The sequence below is a fragment of the Chelonia mydas genome, chromosome 25 (assembly GCF_015237465.2).
Source record: "Chelonia mydas isolate rCheMyd1 chromosome 25, rCheMyd1.pri.v2, whole genome shotgun sequence".
In the NCBI taxonomy this organism is placed as follows: Eukaryota; Metazoa; Chordata; order Testudines; family Cheloniidae; genus Chelonia; species Chelonia mydas.
The window spans coordinates 15,442,840-15,466,675 of NC_057858.1; the positions used below are offsets into that span (position 1 = coordinate 15,442,840).

General features: G+C 54.9%; 1 protein-coding gene across 1 annotated transcript in view; it reads right to left on the reverse strand.

Moving 5' to 3' along the window:
- The window catches only part of ARHGEF18 (Rho/Rac guanine nucleotide exchange factor 18), a 90,686-nt gene extending 71,991 nt beyond the window's left edge, over window positions 1-18,695 (reverse strand). Inside the window, 3 exon segments of the mRNA XM_027834281.3 lie at window positions 1,287-1,423; window positions 13,851-14,043; window positions 18,314-18,695. Of these exon segments, the coding sequence (XP_027690082.3) occupies window positions 1,287-1,423; window positions 13,851-13,926 (213 nt within the window). The 5' untranslated portion in view covers window positions 13,927-14,043; window positions 18,314-18,695.
- Window positions 18,696-23,836: the final 5,141 nt, after the last annotated feature.

The window sequence follows — 23,836 nt, forward strand, 5'->3', positions numbered from 1 at the left end:
TCCCTGATACCTCGGAAACACACCCAGTCCACCTCACCTTCCCCTGTGGGGGAGATATCACTGTCGCCCTGTGACACACAGGGACTGGCAGGACACGGGGAAGAGGCACAAAGGGCTGGAGTTAGGCTTTCTGACAATTATGGCTTATCACCTGGCTGGCTTTGAGGACTGAGACGTGACATTTTTGTGCTGCTGCCTGCACCAAGAGCAGGGCTCTGGTACCTTTCTGCATTTTGCCTCGGGACAGGCACTGCAGGCCCAGAGCAGGGCAGTCGCTGGTCTCAACTCTGGAGGGCGAAGAGCAGGGCACAAAGGGCTTCTCTGGTGGGTGAATTGTGCTGCCACCTTAGCACGGAGTGCCTAATGCTTCTGCCCTGTGGCATATGGCATTCCTGTGCCTGACTCCCACTAATGTCAAGGGAGGGGGAGGCATACCTCAGTGGTTTGAGCATTGGCCTGCTAAACCCAGGGTTGTGAGTTCAATCCCTGAGGGGGCCATTTGGGATCTGGGGCAAAAATTGGGGATTGGTCCTGCTTTGAGCAGGGGGTTGGACTAGATGACCTCCTGAGGTCCCTTCCAACCCTGATATTCTATGATTCTATGATAAGGGGAGTGCGTTATTTCCCCCTGCACAGGGGAAGTGCATGCTTTGAGCAGGGGGTTGGACTAGATGACCTCCTGAGGTCCCTTCCAACCCGAATATTCTATGATTCTATCTCCCAAGCCCTCCAGGCTCCCCAGTAGCCCTGCTCTCCAGTCTCACATCAGTGCAAATCCTCCTGGACATTCTTCCCCTCTCTGCAGGAGACCTAATCAAAAGCTTTCGCTGCTGCAAGGCCAGAGGGTGGGGGATACAAACGCTGGCTGGGGGCTGGGCTGTCTGACCTCTGACCCCTTTCACTTGGATCCAGACCCAAAGCCAAGGGCTTGAGCATCAGGTCTCTGCAAGTGAAGCCACTGGCTGAGCAGAGCAGCCTTGGTGCAGCAAAATCTCACTCACTTTCCCCAGAGAAACAACCATCCATCCACCGCACCCTGCGGAGGACAGCGAGACTGCCACCAGGTCAGAGGCAGTCCCACGGACCTGATGCTTCCAGCGGGGACTGTGGATGGGAGCAGAGGACAGACAGTACCCTGGATACTGTGCTAAAAGGGAGGGGGACTCCCAGTCCAGAGCCCTCCCCACAGGGCTGCCTGCCTAGCCCCTGCATAGCTGGAGACTGCCCACTCAGCACTCTCACCCACAGGACAGTGCTTTGGCAGCAGAACTGTAGGCCACACTTGCCTTTTCCTCTGCCATGCTGGTGAAGAAGACTTCATCCTCAGCAACCAGGGATGGGGAGAAGGTGTCTGGGCTGCTGCAGTCTGACGTGGGGATGCTGCTGGCAGCGAACTCCCGGGAGCATGGCTTGCAGTCTGACCCTGCAAGAGAGAGAGACGGTCACGGTCGCTCAACAAGAGGGAAACGGGAACAGCCACAAGGGCAGCGATGGGTCAGATGCACCCACGCAGAGCGAGTGCAGAACAGGGCAGCCCCAGTGTCCGACACATGGCACGCAGCCCCCTGGGCTGCTACATGGTGGCCGTGCCAGGGGCCATTGTGGCCTCAGCAGCCATCAGCCCGGAGCCAGCTAGAGAATGGCATGCCATGGCCACCTCTCTGCAGGTGCACTGGAGATGCTGCAGTCTGCCCCACTGAGGCCCTCGGGCTGCTAACGAGATGCCAAGGCAGCTGGGCAGAGGTTAAGCTGCTGGTGGCAGAAGGCAGACACTGGTCCTGCATTCCCCATGGAGGGCTGTAGGGCACTAGATACAGACAGCAAAGCCCTAGAAAGGAGACAGCACAGTAAGTGCCAGAACTTGCCCAAGCCAGGGTCAGCTGGGCGCCCTCCTTAGCCCTTTGCACAGAGACCAGGGGAGCTAAGGAGGAAGCCCCAGCGAGATGAGTCAGCCACTGGCTAAAGAAGGCCCAGGCACTGCAAGCTGAATGCTGACCCCTGTCTCAGGCCAGGCCCAGCCCTTCCCCCCAGGCTGCTCATTTGGACGTGTCCTTTCAAAGAGGGTTTACCCCCGAGAAGCACTGCCCCAGCCTGGACCCAGACCCAGGCCAGCTCCCGCCCCCCCGCCGCAGTGTATGGCCTACCTGTCCCCCAGCCACACTATGCCATGCGGGATTCACTGTTTCCTCACCAAGGCTGTCAGAGGGGAGTTGGGCCTGCCCTGTGCACTGGCCCAGCACCAAGTCACACCCAAGCAGCAGCCAAGGAGAGCACCTCCATGGAGGAATGACTTTTAAACAATAACCTGAGCACATGGGCCATTAACTGAGCCAGAGGGTGATCAACTTGGGGCCTTGGTGGCCAGCAGATCTGGCCGTGACAGAGGGAGGGGATGAGCAGAGTCTCCACGGCCCCTACAACAAACAGCCCAGGTGCCTGCATCCTGGTGCAGCAGGAGCAGGGCATCTCTGTGGGGCACACGGGGCCTGCACAACCCCCAAGGCCTGGCGTCCCTGCCCCAGGGAGGGTGCAGCAGGGAGAGCCCAGGGCACACGGGGCCTGCCTGGAGAAGACAGAACGTATATCTGCTAAATGCAGTATAAAATCAAACGGCACGAGACAAGGAATCTGTAACCAGACGCCTCTGAGCGTGATCAGGCCCTGACTGAGCCAGGGGAGCCACCAGCCACCTAGCTGGACACTACGTTCCTCCCTGGCGCAAGGCCCTTGTGATGAACTTGGCCTCTTCTCTCCAATGCTGACTATGTCCCCATCACCTGCCTTAGGACAGACAGCAAGCGTGACACCCTGACAGCAGAGAGGGCGATGGGCTGTGGGGAGGCCTGCACTGAGAAAGCCAAATGTCATTGCTGGGGCTGTAAATGCAGTATTTCTGCCCCAGAATGTGCCTGTTCCCTGCTCCCTCGTGGCCCAAACGGGCAGCTCGAGCCCTTCCACTCGCAATCTGAAATTCCCCTTCGCCGCCAACGGGTGATAAATGTTATGCAGAATGTCTCTTGTCCCCCCAGACCCCCTTAGGCAGGGCCCCTCCATAGGGCAGCGCAGCAGGATTGGCTGCAGTTCTGCTGCATGGAAATGTCTCCTTTGCTGGTGATCCCCAGGGAACAGGGGAGTGCTTGTGATGGGCTGTAACTCTCCACAACGTGCTTCACAAGCACAGAACGTCTCCACTGGCCCCAACCCAGTGAAACGTAAGCGAATGCGGCTCCTGAACGAGAGCTGAGAGCCGGGGGGGGGAGGTCTGAGAGAATTCAGGGCAGCCCTAGGGCTATGGGAGGCTTTCTTGTGGGACCTCCATGGCTCTCAGGAGGGGAGCCCCAAATTTCAGCTCTCGGGGAGGAAGCAGGGCTACTCCTCTGACCAGAGCTACCACAAACCTTCAGGGATTGAAAATCTAAATCATGAGCCAAGCAGGACCCCCGGGCAGGCCTTGTCCTGCGAGCAGCTGAAATGCCACACTCCTTAACTCCCCCTCCACTGCAGGGCAGCGCCTACAACCATCATGGGACCCAGCCGCCTTCACGTCCCCTCCTTGCTGGCTCGGGTCTGGCATGAAGGCTGGGTTTGGGTTCAGTGATCTCCTGCCCCACTTGTTCTCTTTCCAGGGTCCGGCAGGCTTCCCCATCCCCAGAGTCCCCCTGACGGCAGCAGCACCAGCTCACCGGTCGCAGCAGCACGTGCCTGAGCAGAGGCTGGGGCAGGCAGCCAGCTCGCGCTCCGCCAGCCCGCTCTTCCCAGGATTGCTACAGCAGGCGACTTACTGTCGCCATATTGTGAGGCCTCAGGTCTGTCTGCAGCCACAGTAAGACAGCAGCAGCCAGTAGCTAAGCAGCAGAAAGTCACATCCTCACATTCCATCTAAATTACGGTACATTAAAACAAGGTCAGAGCAGGCTGTTAGGAAGGAGGCTCCTGTCCTAAGAGCACCCACCATCACCAGAGAATGAAACAGATCTTAAGATGGTTAAAGAAAACTTAGTTTGATAGCGTCTGTCTGTCAAGAAATCACTTATCAATAGTTGTGCTTGTAAAATCCTCATTTCTTTATTGTTTTATCTTTATGGTCCCCACTTCTCTATTGTTTGTCTGTGTGATCTCTGTCTGGTTCTTTGATTGTTTCCACGGGTGGCGGATAGCGTAGGCAAGGGGAGGCTTTGCCTCCCCAAACAGCCTGCCGTGGCCCCGCCCCCAGGCCAGCATGCCTCCTGCAGCAACTGGGGCCACCAGGCAGCTGCTGCTGGGCCGTGCTGCCTGCCTGGCACTGGCCACCCAAGCACCGGGACTGGGGAGCGCCTGGAGTTCTGGGGCTGGGGGCACGGTGACCACGCTGCCCGGCCACCTGAGCACCGGGGCTGTGGCGTACCGGGGCTGGGCCCCGCCCCCCCATCTGTCCGTCCGTCCGTCACTGGGCAGGGGGGGCTGCGGTGGGGGTGCTTTGGGCTCCTGCAGGGGAGATAGAAGCGGGTAGGAGCAGGGCCTCGGGCACAAGGGGAAATGCCGGGGGTTAGCCTCCTCGGGCAGCCGGGTCACCGGCCACCCGTGATTGTTTCTGTCTGTTACATAATTAATTTTACTAGGTGTAAATTAATTAAGGTGGTGGGATGATTAGGTTAGAGAATTTTGTTACAGTATGTTAGGATTGGTTAGTAAAAATTTAGTAAAATGATTGGTTAAGGTACATCTAAGCCGGACTCAAGTTTCACTATATAAACTGGGGTCCGAAAGGAAGTTCTTTGGGAACCAACTCCAGGACAAAGCCCCAAGAACAAAGCTGCCAGACGTCAACACTCTGCCAATGACACAGTGCAGAAGCTGGAGTCCCCAGATGACCTGATCCTGACTGGCCATCAAGAAAAGTTCATCTGTCTTATTGGGAGTGGGAGTGGTGAACATTGTATGTTTAGGGTGTGTGTTCTGTTTTGGTGATTGTTAATAAATAGAGGTTAAGTAGGATATTACTGTGTAAGGCTCTTTCACTGATAAAAGACCCCGTAAACCTGCAAAAGATTAAGCCCTGAGTCCACACGGAATGGATGTGTGCTCTGAGCCCAGAAGGAGTAGAGCCCAGAGCCCACGGAGGGGTAAATTAGGTGCCTTTCTCCTGGAGCCCTAAGAACTGGGAAAGGGCTGGGGTGCCCAAATTAACCAGGTTACGCCTTGAGCACTAGGTAGAGGTGGGATGCCCCAGAGCGTGCACGTGACAGAGAATTTTGTGCGGGTAACACCACACGCTATAGCAGGCAATTTCCATGGCATGTGACCTGCACTGTTCTCCCAGCCCTCCGTGAGCCCCCAGGCCCCTGCACCTGTCAGCTGGGAGGAATCCCATACAGGCATTCCAGTGGCCTTCTCCGCAGAACAGATTCCCAGAGACTCCAAAGTGACACTGAAGAAAAGGGGCTCAGAGCCCAGATCAGCTACACCCAGAGACAACTCTGTACATCAAGGAGAACATGGCTTCCACCAAGGAATGCCCTTGGGCGCTCCCCCATCTCCTCCCCTCGCTGGCCAGGGTTCTTCAGCATTCCGACCAAATGAGGTTCTGTTCTCCATAAATACACAGCTCCACCATGTATGTAACCTGCTTTCACCTGGATAGTCCTGGACTGTCCCAGAGAAAGATGGGCTTGTCCAGCACCCACAGATTTCACTCCCACCCCGATGGGTTCCACAGAGCAGTGCCAAAGGCACTCAGAACAAAGGGTGCAAGCTGTCTTCTACCAGCCTGGTCACTTGCATCTGCATCCTTGGCTGGGGAAGGATTTCTCCTGGCTCCTGGCATGAAAGCCTATTATCAGTGTCCGCAGCCCCACACATGAATACTGCAGGAATGAAAAGCTGTTTCACAATAAGTCCCAACAGTGAAAGATTCACTGTCCTTGAAAAGAGGAAATTAGCATTCTCAGCTAAAGCACATAAAGAGTAGTCACGGACAATGCCCTGTTCCAGAGCTGGATTGCAGATAGTTGTCACAAGCTTTGAGGCATTTCTCAGGGGCTTATAGTCCTACGAGTTTGCTCGAGGGCCCACAGACAGCTGCCCTCCATGGGAATTTAAGATTTAAACACATCCAACAATTTTACTTTCATCCTTTATTCTTAAAGGCTACAGCCCAGGAGACTTTGGAGGTGTGAGACTAGAGCCATACGCTGGGGTTCTAATGACAGCCCTGAGCAGCATGGAAGGATTTCATACTCTGGTATCAGAACGCTCCTACGTCCGTGTCCTCTGCACTGTAGAGTGTTTGTGTGTGAGAGAAAAGTGTGTGTATGCACACAACCTGATAGCTCATTGAGAAATAAAACAAAGGCTTGACATGGTTCGTGGTACAATGCATCATCCAGCTGACTACAGCACATTCCTATGTAGCGAGCCACACAGAAAATGTTAACCATGATCTCTAAACCATGGCATGACTCATGAAGAATTCAGATGCCATCTCTAAGGAATACACTGGACAGAAGCCAGGCCACCAGACCAAGCATTGTGGTAGATAATTTAAGGTACAGTCTCTTGCTTTGTTCTCTGCAAGAGGCCAAACGCTCCAGCTGACCCAACAGGGCAAACCAACTCTGCAAGGAATACCACAACACACTTCAAAATCTAAATCAAACAAAGTATTCTGTAGATCTCTATTGCTGACCCCGTATCTGACACCAGGAAACCTGAACTAACTATTGTAAACTTGTTTAAATTCACTGTCTGCAATGACAACACTATGCATTTCATGCACATGGTTCATTGTTTAGACTAGGCTGGCTTGATGCTCTTCTACACACGCAGGACTGTCCAGCATCGAACTGGGTGATGAGTATACAACCAGCCTCAAGATGGGTAAGCCCTACAGAACTGTCCTAGAGTAAGCATACAACCTCCCTCTGCATGCCAATGCATTACATGGAACTTGGCATGCAATGATGTAGCTATCTGATGGCTGTTAACCTTTCCTTCCTGAATCTTAAGAATTCAGTGTTCCTTCCAGAGACTTCAAATTATAATTGCTACCAATCAGCAAGTGTCTGGCAATATGCATTTTTAATTTTATTTTTTCCCATATGGATTGATTGATTCATATGAGAGAAAAAATCCTAAAAGATTACACTGAAATCCCACATAAGAGACATTTGAATTGAATCTATTACTTATGGGCTATCAGCATAAACACCCCCATTAAAATGTTCCAGGATTTCTAAAACCTTTTGTTTGCTCTGTCACAGGGCTGTGCTGGACTATTTAGTAGGTAGCAGGAGGAGCGGAGGTGACATCTCACACTTCGTCACGTCACAAATCTAAATCAAGCTGACTGGCTACAGCACAGACATTGGGCTGCGATTAAATAGGCAGGTAGTTGGATGCCCCATGTGACAAAAGCAACTGAGAGACTCCTGACAGACAGGGTTAGACACGGAAGTAGACCCTCCCATGGACCTGGATCGCATTCACCCTTTTGGCCACAGCATCGCATTGGGAGCTCATCTTCGGGTGATTGTCCGCCCCAAGTCTTTTTCACAGTGACTGGCCTCTGTGCCAGATACGCCACTAGCAGGAGGGACTGCTAAGCTGGCAGTGCCCAAGGGGAGGGAAGCAAGCTCTGTTTTCATAATGAGAGCTGCCTAGAACAAGGGAAGAAAAACGAAGCCTCTTGTTTGTGCCTCCTTTGAAACAGGCGACCTTCTCTGAAAGTGAATGGGCAGGGCCCCACAGGTAGCCAGCTGCAGGGACCAGGCAGTCACTGCAGACTGACACGTGTTTTCTTCCACACCAATGTGGGTGATACCTCCGAGTCACATGGGTCGAAGTTAAACCAATGAAGTGTTTTCCTCTAACAGCAGGAGCCACGTCCTGCCTGCCGGAGCCACTCCAGAAAGAGGCCTTTCGTGCCTGTACAAGGCGGCCTTCAATCTTCAGTGCTGAAGTGGAACCCTGGAATGGAACCAGCACCCTTGGAATCCTGGAAAACATTCAGCTTGTTCTTCTCGTGCCATCCCGGGGCTGGGGATCTGGACAGAGACACAGACTGCAGCCAACGTAACTTCTCCACCCCACAGCACAACATAGATCCTCTCTGGGCATTGCAGACACCCTGTTCAACACTCGATAAATCAGTCCTGCAGACCAACCCCCATAAACTTCATAACACAGCCCCGCACAGCAAGGCATCATTACTCAGCAGCATATAGAGCGCAGAGCTATAGGGCTGGGAGACCATTTTAGGCAATATGTGCACAGCCAGACATGACAAATTAAACCCCACGCTACCTTTGCAGTGACTCCTTTCTAGCTAGTACCATGGAGAGGGACGAGGTGAAGGGGTAGCCAAGTAGCAAAGCCATCCACACACTCCCCAGCAAACCCTCCCAGGAGCCAAAGACTAAGGAAACAAAAGGAGCCTTGTCTGATGCCCTGAAGGTCAGACTGGCTTCATCCGACTGCCAGGAGAAGCAAATGCCCTGAGCCAGTGCAGACTGTGGACCACGGGTGTCATGTCACATCAACCATGTTCATCTAATCCAGCGGTTCACAACCTGGGCGCCACAGCCCCCTGGGGGTCCGTGAGCAGGTTTCAGGGGGTCTGCCAAGCAGGGCCAGCGTTAGACTGGCTGGGGCCCAGGGCAGAAATCCCAAGCCAGAGCCCCACCACGGCGGGGCTGAAAACCAGTAGTTGTAGCATAGGTGGGCCATGGAGTCTTTATAGCATGTTGGGGGGGGTGCGGGGGGGGCTCAGCAAGAAAAAGGGTGAGAACCCCGATCTAATACATGTAACACAAGCAGCCCCGAGAGTCCCTCCCAGGACAGTTTCCTACTAAGCCAGCACCGCTATCAGCCACACCCAATTGGTCGCTATGTGTAACAGATTGGCACGTGGGCAGGCGCACCACATTCGCAAACCAGCCTCTGAAATTGCATTCCCAATTTTGGCTGGGCAGACTGGTGTGCACACAAGAACCAGCTGGGCAAGACCAATCCACACTTGCGCAGAGCAGCCACTCAGCAACTGCTGAGGAGATCCGTCGTCCTTTGCTGAGCGGGAGGGGTTTCCTGGCCCCAAGGAAGCCCTCAAGTACACTGGCAGGAACCCAGAGGCAGGATTCCCCTCCTACACCTTCCTGACTCCAACAGCACAAGTGAGAGCAGGACAGGCCCAGGTGGGACTGAGTGACCCTGGAGCAACAGTGCGGGGCAGGACTAAGACACGTGCCTGCCAAGCACAGGAGTGGACTGCGTGGCAAGGGGCATCCACAGTGCCACTCTGGGAGAGTTGGACAAGTCCATGGCCCTGCACGGGGCAGGAGGCGCCGCATTAGGCTCCCCCCACTCAACAGCACTCTGAGTAGGAACCTGCAGCCTCTGGGCTCAGCGCAGTCGCCAGCCCCGTGCCATGTCTATACTGCGGGCCCTATCATGGTACCGCTACCACGCTGAAGCTGTGCTCCTGTCGTGTCGATGCTTCCCATAGCGACAGAAGGGTTTTCCTCTCTGAGGCAGAAGAATCTTTCCATCAACCTGGCTGTGTTGTCAGGGGGGCTTAGGTCACAAAACGCGTCCCCTCCCTGAGAGCCGTAGCTCGGGCCATCTAATTTTGAAGCATAGACCAGGCCTTGGGCTCTGTGTGTTTTGCTCCTTTGTAAAAGATGCAGGCTCCTCGGGGCAGGCAGGCCCAATGCGGCAACTGCTGGAGGGGTGGGGAATCGGATAGACACCTCCGGCACTCAGCAGCAGCTCGCACCTTTGCTCAGCCGGAGGCTGGAGATGAGATGACAGAGTGACGCTCTCAAGAGCATTCACTGTTTGCTTTAAGGAAACATTAAGCAGATTAGGACTGTGGTTGCTTAATGCGCCTCTGGCTGGGAACCATAAAAGGGTACTGCTGCAGCGAGCGAGCGCCTGGCCATGGAATCCCCAGAGTGAGTTTGTGGGGAAATTGTCTCTGAGTTCCCTAGGACTGGAAAGGGCCCCACCAGCAGCCTGGGAGCCTGGTTTGATTTAAGGCTCAGCCACAGCCTGGCTTCATGGCCGGCACCTGGTACCGTAGCGGAGCTCCTGCACAGATAGAAGGGATGGAACATGCAGCACGACAGGACAGTTTGGGACCTGTGTAAATGCACAGCAGGTAGGAGAGGACAGGCCTGTGACCTGGGTGAATCTGCCCCCAGGTCCCAAAGGACAGGACAACACTGGAGCCTCTTCCACTCTGTGCCCCTGGCTCATGCTACCTCCCTGCGCCCCTCAGCCCCTAGGGCTGGCCGAGGCCAGTAGCGTCCCGTTTCCAGGGGCACGCAGAAAGGCATGCAGGCCTGTAGCCCCTCTCTGGATCTGATGATATCGAGACAGGCTGAGCAGGTTCCACTCCATCAAAGCAGAGTCTGGGTGTAAGTACCAGGAAAACCCCACCACAAGGGGTTAAATCCCCACCACCACCACCACCACCACCACCACCACGAAGGATTAAAGCCCAGTCAGTGCAGCCCTTGCTGATGTCTCTGACAAACCAGTCCCTGGTTCTTTGCAGACTGGGCTACCAGGTGAATCTGATGTGAATGCTGCACCTGCCTAGTGGTTAGAGCAAGACAGACTGTCAGGGTGTATTCCCAGCTCTGCCACTGACTCACTATATGACCTTGGGCAAGACATTTCCCCCTAGCTGGGCCTCAGTTTCCCCCCACTCAACAGAGTGCAGGGTTTAGTGGGGCTCAGTGAATGAGTGAGGGAACCGTCTGGGGAGGAAACATGCTGGAGAAAAATCAAGAGCGCACATTCCGTATGCGCAGCTCAGGGTCTCCACATCTCAGGCATTCTCCCCACTTTCTTTTTTCTAAAAGGCAACACCAGACACTGTGAAGAAAGGCAGCGCTGCCACACCGTGTAATCTTTCCACGAGGCAGGAATGGCTGGGTCCCAGGGGGTTTCCCAGGAGCCTGAGCAGCAGAGCATGCGCCAGAGACTCCTGGACACTTATAACAGCAGCAAGTTTAAGGGAGAAAAAGAACTATCAAGAAGCCACCTTCTGGCCCCAAAGCCAACCCTTTACGGGCTGGCTCTCCGGATTATTAGCGCTACAGACTAAGACAGCTGTAGAGTGCGCAATAAACCTGCCACTCCTGGGGGCTCTGAACGAGTGCGACCCCTTGGTGCGTGTGCCAATGCCATGCGTGAGCAGCCCTTCGCTGTGGCAGAGAGCAGCTCATGAGGGCTGGGCTGGGGGAGTGGAGACAAGCTGTCTGACTCTAACAGTAACTTGCAGCCATACACTGGGGAGTCTCCAGCCGTTCCTCCAAGCTGTGCCCAGGCCTGGCTGTTGGGCTCAGGCAGGGCCAGCTGACTGCTAAGGAAACAAATGCACACACACGTTAGGGAGACAGGCAGCAGGAGGTCCCGGTTGGGTTCCCTCTGGTCCCTCCTGGGCGCCAAGGCAACATGGTTTCTGGCTGTATACTTGCTAGGTCTTTGTCCAGTTTAGTTTAAATTCTTCCAAGCATTGGAATTCCCCCCGGAGATGATTACCCAGCAGGATCCATCTGAGTGAGCTCCAGTCTCCGTTTCCCCATCACGGAGGGGTGTAGCCCCTCATAGCACCCTCGGGACCTCCCCCTCCCCGTAGGAATCACTCTTCACGCAGTGGGCCCAGGGCCAAGTGACATACGCTCAGCTTCTTCCTCTTTCCCCTAAATCAGCCCCCGAGCCTGCCGGGTGCTGTACTCTAGCTTCCTTCAGCAAACACCCCCACGTCGTCATAGGTTCCAGACCCTTTCTGACCGCGCTGGGTCAGGATTTCTGTCAGCAACTGCTACTGTTGAACCAGATTGTTTTCCAGGCACGTGTACTCACCCGCTGTCCATTTTCTGAGGCTGGTAGCTGCTTCACCTGCCCTACTCTGCTCCAGGCTTGAGAGACCCAGAAGACAACCCAGTGCCCTTTCCCCCTCTCACTCCTTGACACAAATCCCCTGCTCCCTCCCAACAGGCCAGCCGTCAACCACGTGGGGGCAGCCGCTGGGCAGGGGGCAGAGAGGAGCAAAGTGCTGGCTTTGTTCTTTAAACCAGCTCCACTTCGACTACGAACTTGCCAGGGTCCTGCTGAGAAAGGCTCCCGGAGAATCTCACGGGGGTATTCAGCTCCAGGGCACAGGAGATGTGCTTGGGAGAGGCTGTGTATGTAACCCTGGCTCCCGAGTTCCCCAGTAGCTAGGGCCTGACACCAATGCGGTTAACAGGTGGTCCCCACTAGATGAGCGCTTAGAGCCCACACCACATGGCTCATGAAGGATTTGTATGCAGGGACTTCTCTCATTCACCAGCTGGCGCGCGCACGAGTCCTTTGTGACACCCCAGAGACGGCGGCACGTCGGTGGTGGATGGCGTGAGCCCAGTACCGTTTGTGCCTGTCACACTGATAAAGCACCTTGAAAGGTCCCAGATAACTTGCGGGGAGGGAAGTGGGGGATTCAGATGCATTTTGAGCATCTGGCCCAGAGAAAGGGCTTCTCCAGCCGCAGCAGAGACCTGCAGGGCAGAGCTGAGCTACAGCTGAGCATCCTGTGCACATGCCACAAATGGACAGTCCGTTCGAGGCAGTGCTGTGTTGTGTGCAGAACCTACAGCGCTGCAGGAGGGAGGCTGGTGTGAGACAGACACTCTCCAACCCAATGCATAGGGGCCACTTAGTACCACGACATTGCTACAAGGGAGATTGGCTTCATTTGGAAATTAGCAAAATTCAGCTCTCATCAGCTGCCTCAAATCTCCCCGCGCCCCAGCCAGCTGCCAGAGCACAACCAGGTTTGGAAAGGGTTAGCCTGAATCAGCCTTTTGGGAGCCTAGTCCCGTGTCAATTTCTGCTTCCTGCCCAGAATGAATTTCCATGTGTCCCTCAGTTTGAGTCTCAGATCCACCCTGTATCCAAGGCTCATCCACTCAGGAGAGGGGAGTGCTGGGGGAAAAGGCAGGCAGGTATGTGGGGAGAATGGAGCCAGGTGAAAAGGAGGGGGAGGAGCAGGCTGAGAGCTCTGACATCGCAGGTAAAAATACCTGGAAGCATCAGAGCAGCATGGCAGTTGCACACTGTAAATATTCACTGGGGAAATGATGTCTGCAAGCGACAAGTCAAGCCCCAAGTGACTGCGAAATTCATGCTCCTCAGGCCTCTGGCTCTAGCTCAGCCAATAGCAACACAATGTTTGCAGAGAAAGTTATGCAGCGTTTGGGGGTTGAGGACCCCAATACCAGAATCGGTCTCCTCCGTCACCACTCACTACCACTGCTGGTCTTTGATTAACAAAGGGCCTTACTCAGTACTGTGTGGCGCGCCACGTTCCTCAAATCACAGGCTGCTCCTGTCAAGTGCTGAGGCTTTGTTAGTCCACAAGTTCCAGGGGGTCTCCTTGAAAGCACAAGATTCAGCCCCTTTGCACACATGGCTCTGGGAGCTGAGCTCTCAGCATGACACAACCTGCAGCGCTGCCAGAGGTTCACCTGGAGACAGCTGCCTCTATAAACTTTAGGCTCTCCAGTCCTCTGGGAGCAATGAATCAAGTTCATTATCAAACCAGAAGACTGATATTTAACCAATTACCCAGCTGCTAAAAGCACTTAAGGTGCCCTGAAGAGAAGATTAAAGGGAAGGAAAAGCATGAACAAATACTTATGCAGCATCCCCTCCGGCAAGAAAAGGCTCGTTTCTAAACAAACATAAGCCTCTCTGCCAAAGCAAGCCAAACTCCGCTAGCTCCCATCTTGCTCTGGGTCTGGGTGTCTGCACTGCTCTGCAGCAGTTACCCAGGACCACAGAGCAGGGCTCCAACAGGCATCCAGGGCCCACAAGTGGGACGTTACCTCGCTTAAAGGACCATCTCTTCATCCAGCGCTTTGAGAACGATGGCCAGGAGTGGTTTAGCAGCGAGTCTGCCATCGGGGAGCCTTCTGAGCCCCGTTAGGGGATAAAACCCAAGCAGAAGGCGACGATGCAGTTGCTGGAAGGCAGAGCACAGCACGGTCTGAGGCAGCTCTGCAGACTCCAGCCCAGGAGCTGCCAAGAGGGGGGAGTGGAGAAGCCAAGTGTTTTGTCAAAAGTATCAGCTGATAGAAGAGGCAGCCAGAGGGAAATTCTTGAGCTTTATATCTCCCACCTGCACAAAGGAGCCGTGCACACTTCCTGCAGCAGCGAGTGCAGGCAGGATGGGGACATCTAGGACGACAGCTCTGCTCCCTAAGCACCAAACACTACTTACTGGATTGAAACTAAATACAAAAACAAGCTATTAGCATATTGGTAACTTTCCCCTGGCTGGCAAATAGCTCCCCATTCCACTCCTGGTCACGATGATGATAGCCTGCCAAATCCATCAGCCACTCAATCAGCGCTGCAGGGTCCCGAGTACTCATGCCATGGAAACACAGGATGAACACCACGTGCACACGGGCCTGGCATTTACGGCTTTGGCTGGCAGCGTATCCAAGTGCAAAGGCAGAGCCTGAGTGAGTTCCACGGGGCAGGCCTGGGAAGCCGTCCCTCAGACAAGCCAACAGCTCTGGGAAGCTCTGCAGCAAACCCACCATCAGCAGGGAGAAACTGCCCCTGGAACAGACTTGTCTCCAGCTCATTTTCCCCACAGCATCTGATCAGGCTAAGGAGGGCCCCCATCTTCAAGCTGCTTCAGATGGAATAAGAGACCTGACCCATCACCCAAAATTTGAGTGGACCCCTTGACTCTGTGCCTGTAACTCAGCCTGCTTCCCCCCACCCCTCCATCCCAGCTGATGCCCCAAAATTTTAGCCCAACCCCTTGGCCCCGTGGCAAGGCTGGAAAAGCAGAGCTCTAGCCATGGGAAGCCTGCCTGAGCTCTAGGCCAGTGGGTCTCAACCTTTCCAGACTACTGTACCGCTTTCAGGAGTCTGATTTGTCTTGCATACCCCCAAATTACACTTCACTTAAAAACTACTTGTTTACAAAATCAGACATACAGAAGTGTCACAGCCACACTACTACTGAACAGTGGTTGGCTCTCTCATTTTTACCATGTAATTATAAAATAAATCAAACGCAATATAAATATTGTACTTACATTTCAGTGCATAGTATATAGAGCAGTATAAACTAGTCATTGTCTGTATGAAATTTTAGTTTGCACTGACTTTGCCAGTGCTTTTTATGTAGCCTGTTGTAAGATACGGCAAATAGCTAGATAAGTTGATGTCCCCCCTGGAAGACCTCTGGGGTATACCTCCCAGGGTACCCCTAACCCTGGTTGAGTACCACTCATCTAGGCCGAGTCTGCTCCCTACAGCTAGGCTCACTACTTCTCAGGCCTCGCTTACGTGGCCGACTCTTTACAAAGTAGAGGACAGGCTGCCTGGGGTGAAAAGACCCTGTCCCTGGCCAGGCCCTGCTCTCAGGCTGGTCTCCCCCAAAGCCCACTTCCCCGGGAGATGCCTTGTGGGAGACTGTCATAAACAAACAGCTAAAGGTAGCATAAAATCCCTCCTTTACGTGTAAGGGGTTAAGAAGCTCAAATAACCTGGTTGGCACCTGACCAAAAGGACCAATAAGGGAAGAAGATCCTTTCAAATCTATTGGGGGGAGGTTTTGTTTGTGCTCTTTTTGGTTGTGCTCTCTTGGGACAGAGAGAGGGACCAGGCAGGAAAAAACCCTCTCCTAAAACCCTACCTGAAATAAGCATCTAAGATTACCAAAACTGTAAGTAAAGCAAGGAAATGCATTAGATAATCTTTTGTTTTAGCTTGTGAATTTTCCCTATGCTAAGAGGGAGGTTTATTCCTGTTTTTTGTAACCTTAAGGTTTTGTCTAGAGGGGAATCCTCTGTGTTTTAAATCTTATTACCTTGTAAAATTACCTTCCATCCTGATTTTACAGAGGTGCTTCTTTTACTTTTTTCTTTATAATAAAGTTCTGCTTTTAAGATCCTGATTGGTTTTTAGTGTCCTAAAAACCCAAGGGTCTGGTCTGCACTCACCTTGTTTACCTATTTGGTTGGTATATTATTCTCAAGCCTCCCCAGGAAAGGGGGTGAAGGGGCTTGGGGGGATATTTTGGGGAAACAGGAACTCCAAGTGGTCCTTTTCCTGAATCTTTGTCTAACTCACTTGGTGGTGGCAGCGATACCGTCCAAGGACAAGAAAGAATTTGTGCCTTGGGGAAGTTTTTAACCTAAGCTGGTAGAAATAAGCTTAGGGGGTCTTTCATGCGGGTCCCCACATCTGCACCCCAGAGTTCAGAGTGGGGAGGGAACCCTGACAGAGACCTTGCTAACCTAAGCCTGTGGAGCAGCAGGCACTGGCTTCTGGAGTCTCCTCACCCACCAGCTCTGAGCATTTCCCTCCCCAGCCACAGCCAGAGGAGAGAGCAGAGCGGGAAGAGCAGGACAGAGCCCAGAACAGAGAGAGCATTGCCTCAGCTGGGAACGGCCTGGGAGAGAATTGCCTGCACTATAGAGAGCCGCGCTCAGGGCTGTTTTGACCCCAGGAGCGGAGAGCACTCCCCACCCAAGCCCAAGGCCCATGACAGGATCACTTGAACCAGTGAGGGACCAGAGGGACTCATAAGGGCTCCCGTCCTCTCTCACACCAGGCAACAGGCTCCAGAGTCCACAGACATTTCACACTGCTCCAGGCAGACGCCCGTGGAGCCTAGATGAGCCCTCTTGCTCGCCCTGCCACCGGGCGCAGCTTCCAGCCGGGACCTCTCTCCCGCCACCAGAGCATCAGTCCAGGCCTTGTCCCGCCAGTCTGCCGAGCGAGGCCCCGAGGAAGCTAGCAGGAGCCGGGGGGCTCCTGGCTCTGACCCCAATTCACTGTGTGACTGGGGGTCAGTCACTCCCTGGGCCCGTCTCCACTGCCCCTCCCTAGATCACGGGGCTGGTGACACCACCCCATAGGGGACGAGGTCATTCGCGCTAGCAACATGCCCTGACGCCAGTCCCTGTGCGAGGCTCCAGCTGCCGGACTGCACAGGGCCCAAAGGGCTGGGTCCAGATTGTCGTCTGGGTCCCAGGCCAGCTTCTCCTCCAGAATCCCAGCCATGGCTCCAGGGCCCTGTCCTCCCTCAATGCTGCGGGTGGGTGGAGTCCTTCAGGCACCATGGGGCAGCCCCACAACCTTCTCCTGTCCCAGCCCGTGGCCTGCAGAGCGCAGAGGCCCCTTGCTCCTCCTCTGCTTCGCCACAGTCAGACCAACACCAGCCTCCACCGCTCCTGGAGTGGGGGGCCGTGCACGCAGGCCGATGCTGACAGTCCAGCCATCACCCCAGGGAAGAGCCGGGAAGAGCTGACGGTAGCTCCCCTGGGTGTGCTGCCCCCCAGCTGAGGAGCCCAAGGGCTCTGGCGATGCCAGAGGTACTGGGTGCCTGGGGCCTGGCAGCCCTGCCCCTCACCGCTGGAGCGGGCGGGAGGAGAGCTGGTGCCTGGGACTCCTGATGAAGTTACTCCCACGGGAGCAGCACAAAAGCCCCTCGCCTCAGCTTGGGGGCAGGCGCCTTGGCCAGGGAGAACAGGGGTGGGAGGAGGAGGCGGCGCAGGGCTAGGGCCTGTCTACAGCCAGCCGGCTACCGTGGGAAGCAGGAAGCCGGAGTCACAAGATGCCCCGTTGCCCAATGTGGGGATGATGGGGCCATCCACATCAGGGTTTCCTGCTGTGTCGCGGGCCGACAGGCCTCCGCGCGATTGGACGGGCAGTGCTGCCACCCGGTGGCTGGCACGGGCGCCATCACCTCATCTCACCCCCAGGCCGGCGGCCCTGGGCAGCGGGGCCAGGCTCCTGCCTGCACGCTGCGGACCGAGCGGGGCTTGCGGGTCACTGTGAGACAGAGGGAGAAGCTGCCCGGCATGTTTCACCACTCCCAGGAGCCAGGGGCAGCTGCAGCATGTGCCCAACCCCCAGCTCCCTCTGCCGCCCCGCTCTGCTGTGACCCCTCTCACCAACACCAGAAACTTCTCAACCTGAGGCCAAGAGCATCTTCCCCGGCCCAGTGCTACCGGATGCCTCAGCTCCCTCCACAGACTGGGGCAGAGGGGAGGCCTCAAGTTACAGCCGCTGCCCTCAACCTCTCCCATTACCCCACACATCCCCCCTCTAGGCCCGGAGCCCTGCATCCCAGGGGCCTTTGGGCCAGTCCTTGCAGCAAGGCAGCGGGGGGGGGGGGTGGGGTGAGGGAGAGTTACAAAAGCCCATGACCCAGCCCTTTTGGCCTGGAGCTAGTCGGTTTTCCCACCAGTCATTGCAACAATCGAACAACGACCCAGGGCCCGGGAGCCGGGGGTGGAGGTTGTACAGCGGGACTTACCCGGGACGTGGGAGGCCTCTCCTCAGCACGCTGTGGCAGCAGTCTCACCAGCCCATGCCCTGGGCTTCTCTGCCCGGTATCGGGACAAGACACAGCATCAAGGCTCATCTCAGAAGTGACAGCAGCCGCTGACTTAATCCTCTTGCCACTTCCCCTTTCCTGAGTCACAAACAAACCCGCCCCTCCTGGCCTGCGATTTGCCCAGACCAAGGTAGCTCAGTTGCTTGCAGACACTTGCAGTGACCCTGCTGGGTGACATGGACAGGAGAGGCCCAGAAGCACCCCAGGGCCGCCCAGACTGGCAGCTCACAGCACAGCCCGAGTCGGCAGAGGACGTGCAGCCAGCAACCGCCACAAACGGCTTCCTGTTCCGCTCAAAGAGAAACCGCTTCGCGCCACCTCCCTCCCGCACTCCTAGGGACTGGCAAGGCTCCTAGGGGAGGTTGCCTAATACTTTCCAGGATCCAGCCTGGTGCCCTTTTTTCCGGCGCGCTCCTCTGTCACTGTGGTTTGCTGCCAGGCCCTGAGCATGGCCTGCCGGAAGCCCTGCGCAGCACTACGGTGATGCACGAAAGCAAACAGGAGACGAGCCGGGTCCCAGCATCACAGGGGCAGAGGTGGGATGAAGGGATAGTGCAGTGCAACTGGCACTGGCTAATGGAGACCGACACCAGCAGGACAGACCCTCCTCTGCTCTCCAGGCAGGAGGGGGAGTTGGTGCTACAAAGACTCTTTCCTTGTCTGGGCACCTGGCTGGCTCCAAGCCCGAGCGCACCCACCGCTCCTGAGAGAGCTCTAGCTGAAGGGCTGACCTGCTCCCTCCCTCTGGCAGTGGGTCCCAGGAGAGAAAGTGGGGGTGTCTCCTCGCTACCGGCACCCCTGTCCAGCTGGCTTAGCTCTGGGCCCTGCAAGTCCTGGGACGTGCTGCCACACGTAGGTTTCTGGATCAGAGTCACCAAAGGGCAGGATTTCAGGATGCTTCCTGACATACCCTTGCAGCCTAACTGGCGTGAGCATTGTTTCATGCTGTGGCGAGCACAATCCAGCCCCAGCCCTAACCAGAGCAACAGTTGCTCATCCGCCAGTTACCGAGACCGTGGCTTCGGCAGCACTTGGAACAGCTATTACCCTGGGCTCCAGGAAACCACAAGAGTGAATAGGAATCAAGGTTTAATTCCTCTGCTGCAAGACCCTGATAAGCATCTGAGATCAGACGGTCCCACACTGGGCAGGGTGCCCCAGCCTCGGGGGAGGCGAGTCACCCTCAGATCAAGTGAGGAAGGGACATTGCCTTCTGGCTGCATAGCACCTGGCAAGCTGCTGGCGCTACTATATATAAACAACCACCCCGCAGTGAGAGAGGCAGGGAATGGAGAGCCCTATCATGCCCTGGCCTTTTGCTGGGACAGTGTTTTCCAAATAGAGTTTGTTGGATTTTCTTAGGCCAAACACAGTCACCTTCCCTCTCTCCCATCCCCACCTGCCTAGCATCAGCCGCCTGCCATGCACCTGCTCCAGGCCCAGGCCACTTGGGAGAGTGGTCCTTCAAACCTCACGACTCCAGCGTGCACACCTCGCACCACAGGGTCCCGGTCCAGAACTGGGGGTGGTACACGCTACTTTGCTGTATTAGAAGCAGGGAGAGGGCGCATCGGCGCTACAAGCCAGGTGCCATTAGCCTCCTGCTCCCTGCTGTGCATTTACTGCCCCCTTCCAGCCCCCACCTCCCACTCCTGCCCAACCTAGGCAAGCTCAGCAACAGCCGCTTTCACAGTTCAGAGGCATCTGACCCAAACCTCGAGGGAGCTGAGCAGCTGCTCTGGGGCGACACTGGCTGGAATGATACCCAAGGAAGTCTAATGGTGGCTAGTGCTTTATGCTCTGCCCTTGGGGAACCTCAAAGATTTGTCCCTCCAGGCTCTGGGATCCCCACATGACCACAGAGCTCTCCCTTTCCCTCAGAGCCCCATGTGCAGTGTGGAGCCCCAGCCGTCAGTGGGTACTGCAGGTCTGTGTTTAGAAAAGGACAGCTTGCTGTCCGTTAACCCTTTGCAGATAGGGCTGAGTGAAAATACCTTCCCCCATCCTCTCCAGCCTGCAGCTAGACAGTCAAGCAGTTCCACATATTCAGCTTAGGACCATGTTGACCCTGAAAGCTAACAATGACAATTTAAAACCTCTGCATCATTAATTAATGCACAGCTAGTTATTTCAGAAGAAGTGGCAAAGAGTCCTGTGGCACCTTACAGATTAACAGACGTATTGGAGCACAAGCTTTCGTGGGTGAAGACCCATTTCGTCGGATTTCAGAAGAAGACATCCGGATTCTGTGGGCACTCACCATGTGCTACCAGCGTGTACCTCTGCTGGCCCCACCTAAATACATTTGGAAAAGCCCTTCTCATTCCTTGCAGACAGCTACTTAAGCGTGTGTGTTTTAAAAGTGAGGGGCAGGAATGTGTTTGTGGAGCCATCCGCTGCAGATGTTTGCAGGATTAACACCACAGGCTGAGCATGGTGCCCAGAGCCCCTGCGAGCTCTATAGAAGCCTCTTAGCAGAATGCAGTTCCTTGTAACACGTTGAAACAGGAAGCCTTGACAAGCACTGTCCTTTTCATAGGATCATAGAAGATTAGGGTTGGAAGAGACCTCAGGAGGTCATCTAGTGCAACCCCCTGCTCAAAGCAGGACCAATCCCAACTAAATCATCCCAGCCAGGGCTTTGTCATGCCGGGCCTTAAAAACCTCTAAGGATGAAGATTCCACCACCTCCCTAGGTAACCCATTCCAGTGCTTCACCACCCTCCTAGTGAAATAGTTTTTCCTAATATCCAACCTAAACCTCCCCCACTGCAACTTGAGACTATTGCTCCTTGTTCTGTCATCTGGCACCACTGAGAACAGCCAAGCTCCATCCTCTTTGGAACCCCCTTTCAGGTAGTTGAAGACGGCTAGCAAATCCCCCCTCACTCTTCTCTTCTGCAGACTAAATAATCCAGTTCCCTCAGCCTCTTCTCATAAATCATGTGCCCCAGCCCCCTAATCATTGTCATTGCCCTCCGCTGGACTCTCTCCAATTTGTCCACATCCTTCTTGTAGTGTGGGCTCCAAAACTGGATGCAATGCTCCAGATGTGGCCTCACCAGTGACGAATAGAGGGGAATAATCACTTCCCTCGATCTGCTGGCAATGCTCCTACTAATACAGCCCAATATACCGTTAGCCTTCTTGGCAACAAGGGCACACTGCTGACTCATATCCAGCTTCTCGTACACTGTAATCCTCTGTAATCTGCCAAACTGCCGCTTAGCCAGTCAGTCCCCAGCCTTTAGCAGTGCATATGATTCTTCTGCTACAACGAGCCCCACAAAGACAAAGCAGGGAATCCTGAGCACAGAGAGCAGCAGGAGGCTGAGGGTTGCATGCCCTGGACAAGATCTGCTCACTATGGGCACGTTCAGGAGATTAATGGATGTTTTTTCATTGCAACCAACCTGCTGGCAGAGCTGCAGCCCACCTGGACCCATCTTGTTCTAAAGGGTAAATATTTTCACTAGGACCCTGCCTCCCAAGCCAGGAATGTAGCATCTCCATAATACGCCACCACACCACAATGCAACCCCCCTTACCTACAAAACTGGCAAGGGTACTGCCAGCCCTGGTGCCGCTTAGTGGGGGCAGCACCAGCGTAGACAGAGCACAGGTGTTGGAACTAGGGGTGCAGGGGTGCTGCAGCACCCCCTGGCTTGAGGTGGTTTCCATCATAGCCAGGGTTTACTGTTTAGTTCAATGGCTCTTAGCTCCCCCACTATACAAATTGTTCCAGCACCCCTGTGCCAGAGTTGTTTCTAGTGTGATCTCAGCTTGCTGGGAGCAGCCAGAACTCCAGGGACAATGGCTAGGAGGCTGGCACCTCTCGTCACAGTGGGGAATTCCTCAGGAAAGGCCAGCGCAGGCACTGCAGTATCCAGATCTGCAGGCCACCTGCGGAGTCCCTCGTGCATTAATCATGTGTTTGAAGACCTTGTGCAAGAGGCTCTGTAGTGCTGAATCCATGATGCCCCGGAACCAAGCCAGACGCTGGTTATATTCCAGGCAGAGTCTCAACAAGAAGAAAGAGGATTTCACCAGGACTGACATATCTGTGTTTGTGTCTAGTGCCTCCCTGAATTCCCATTAACGAGAGATGGGCCTGAACCGAAACCTGGGACCCAAAGACTCCTAAACTCAAGAGAAAATCCCCAGCTAGATACAAACTTCTAACCCAGCTCCTGTTTGACACCGAAGACCCTGACGGTTTGGATCTGAACTCTGTGGCTGAGGCCCAGAAGGCTGGTTTGCCTTTCTCAGTCCTGGGAGACGTGTGCACACCAGAGGCCGGGGTCCTGACTGACTTTAGAAGTCAGTCAGATCACGCTGCTGTCGTATTTTAAGGAATATATGGAAGAGTTTGAAAAGTGTCTGCGCTACTTCAAGCACTTTAATGTGAGTTCTGTATCAGGGACCATTTCCTGGTGCCCGTAGCCCGGACTTGCAGCCAGCTGCCAGTACTCCAAGAGGCTTCTCCCTGTATGGTTAGAGGCACTAGATGGCATCACTACAGCACGGAGATCATTCAGCCCTTTACTCTCTCTCCACGTGCATCCCTGGCAGATTCCAGCACGGGCGGGTGAGGGAAACACTGATAAAATGCAACAAGCTGCCCCATGTTTCGTAACAGTACAAAGTGAACAGCAGCCTTTGGGGATAGGAGCCAAGTGCTCTGTGGGCCAGGGCAGTGTAAGCCAAGACGCAGCCAAGACTGTCACAGTTGCAAGCGCAGAGGTTGTGATCTGGGACTGGGGACATTCAGAGCAGCAGCACCAATTACGTAACACTAACCGCTGAAGCGGAATGGCGTTCTGGAGAGCGAAGCTCCAACACAGGCCATGCAATGACACAACGTGACACAGGCTCTCAGTACCAACAAAGGAACCTGGCACGGCCAGCGATGGGCAAGGCAGGAGAGTGCAGTGAGGGGCTTGGGCAGCAAGGAGCACACAGAGAGGCTCTGCCCTGGGCAGGAAGGACTGGGGAGCACTGGCCATGGTGGGGCCTGAAAGCCAGGTTTGCCATTGGGCCCCCTGCAGGGATGAGTGGGCCTGGCTCTGACAGCATGACGGATTTGTGGTGCTCAGCAGCCAGACCGTGGGACTAGGAAGACGGAGAGCATTATGCTTGAAGCATTTAGCACTGTGATCCCACAGAACCTCAGCCCGCCATCAGCAAGCCCACTGACATGGTGTTGGTGCAGCATGGACCAGGCCTGGGCAGAGCAAGAAGGGCCAACCACAAATCTGAGCACGCGGCCAGGAGAGGGGGGTCCAAAGGTGCTTCCTGTAGGTGGCTGATGTTGCAGCTACCAGGTACTGCAGTCCCTAGCATTGATCAGACCAGCTGACTGGACCTGGAGCCAGAATACAGATGGCCCTAGGAACTGCTGATCTGGGCTGACGCGTGTCACTCTGTGGGACACTGGCACAT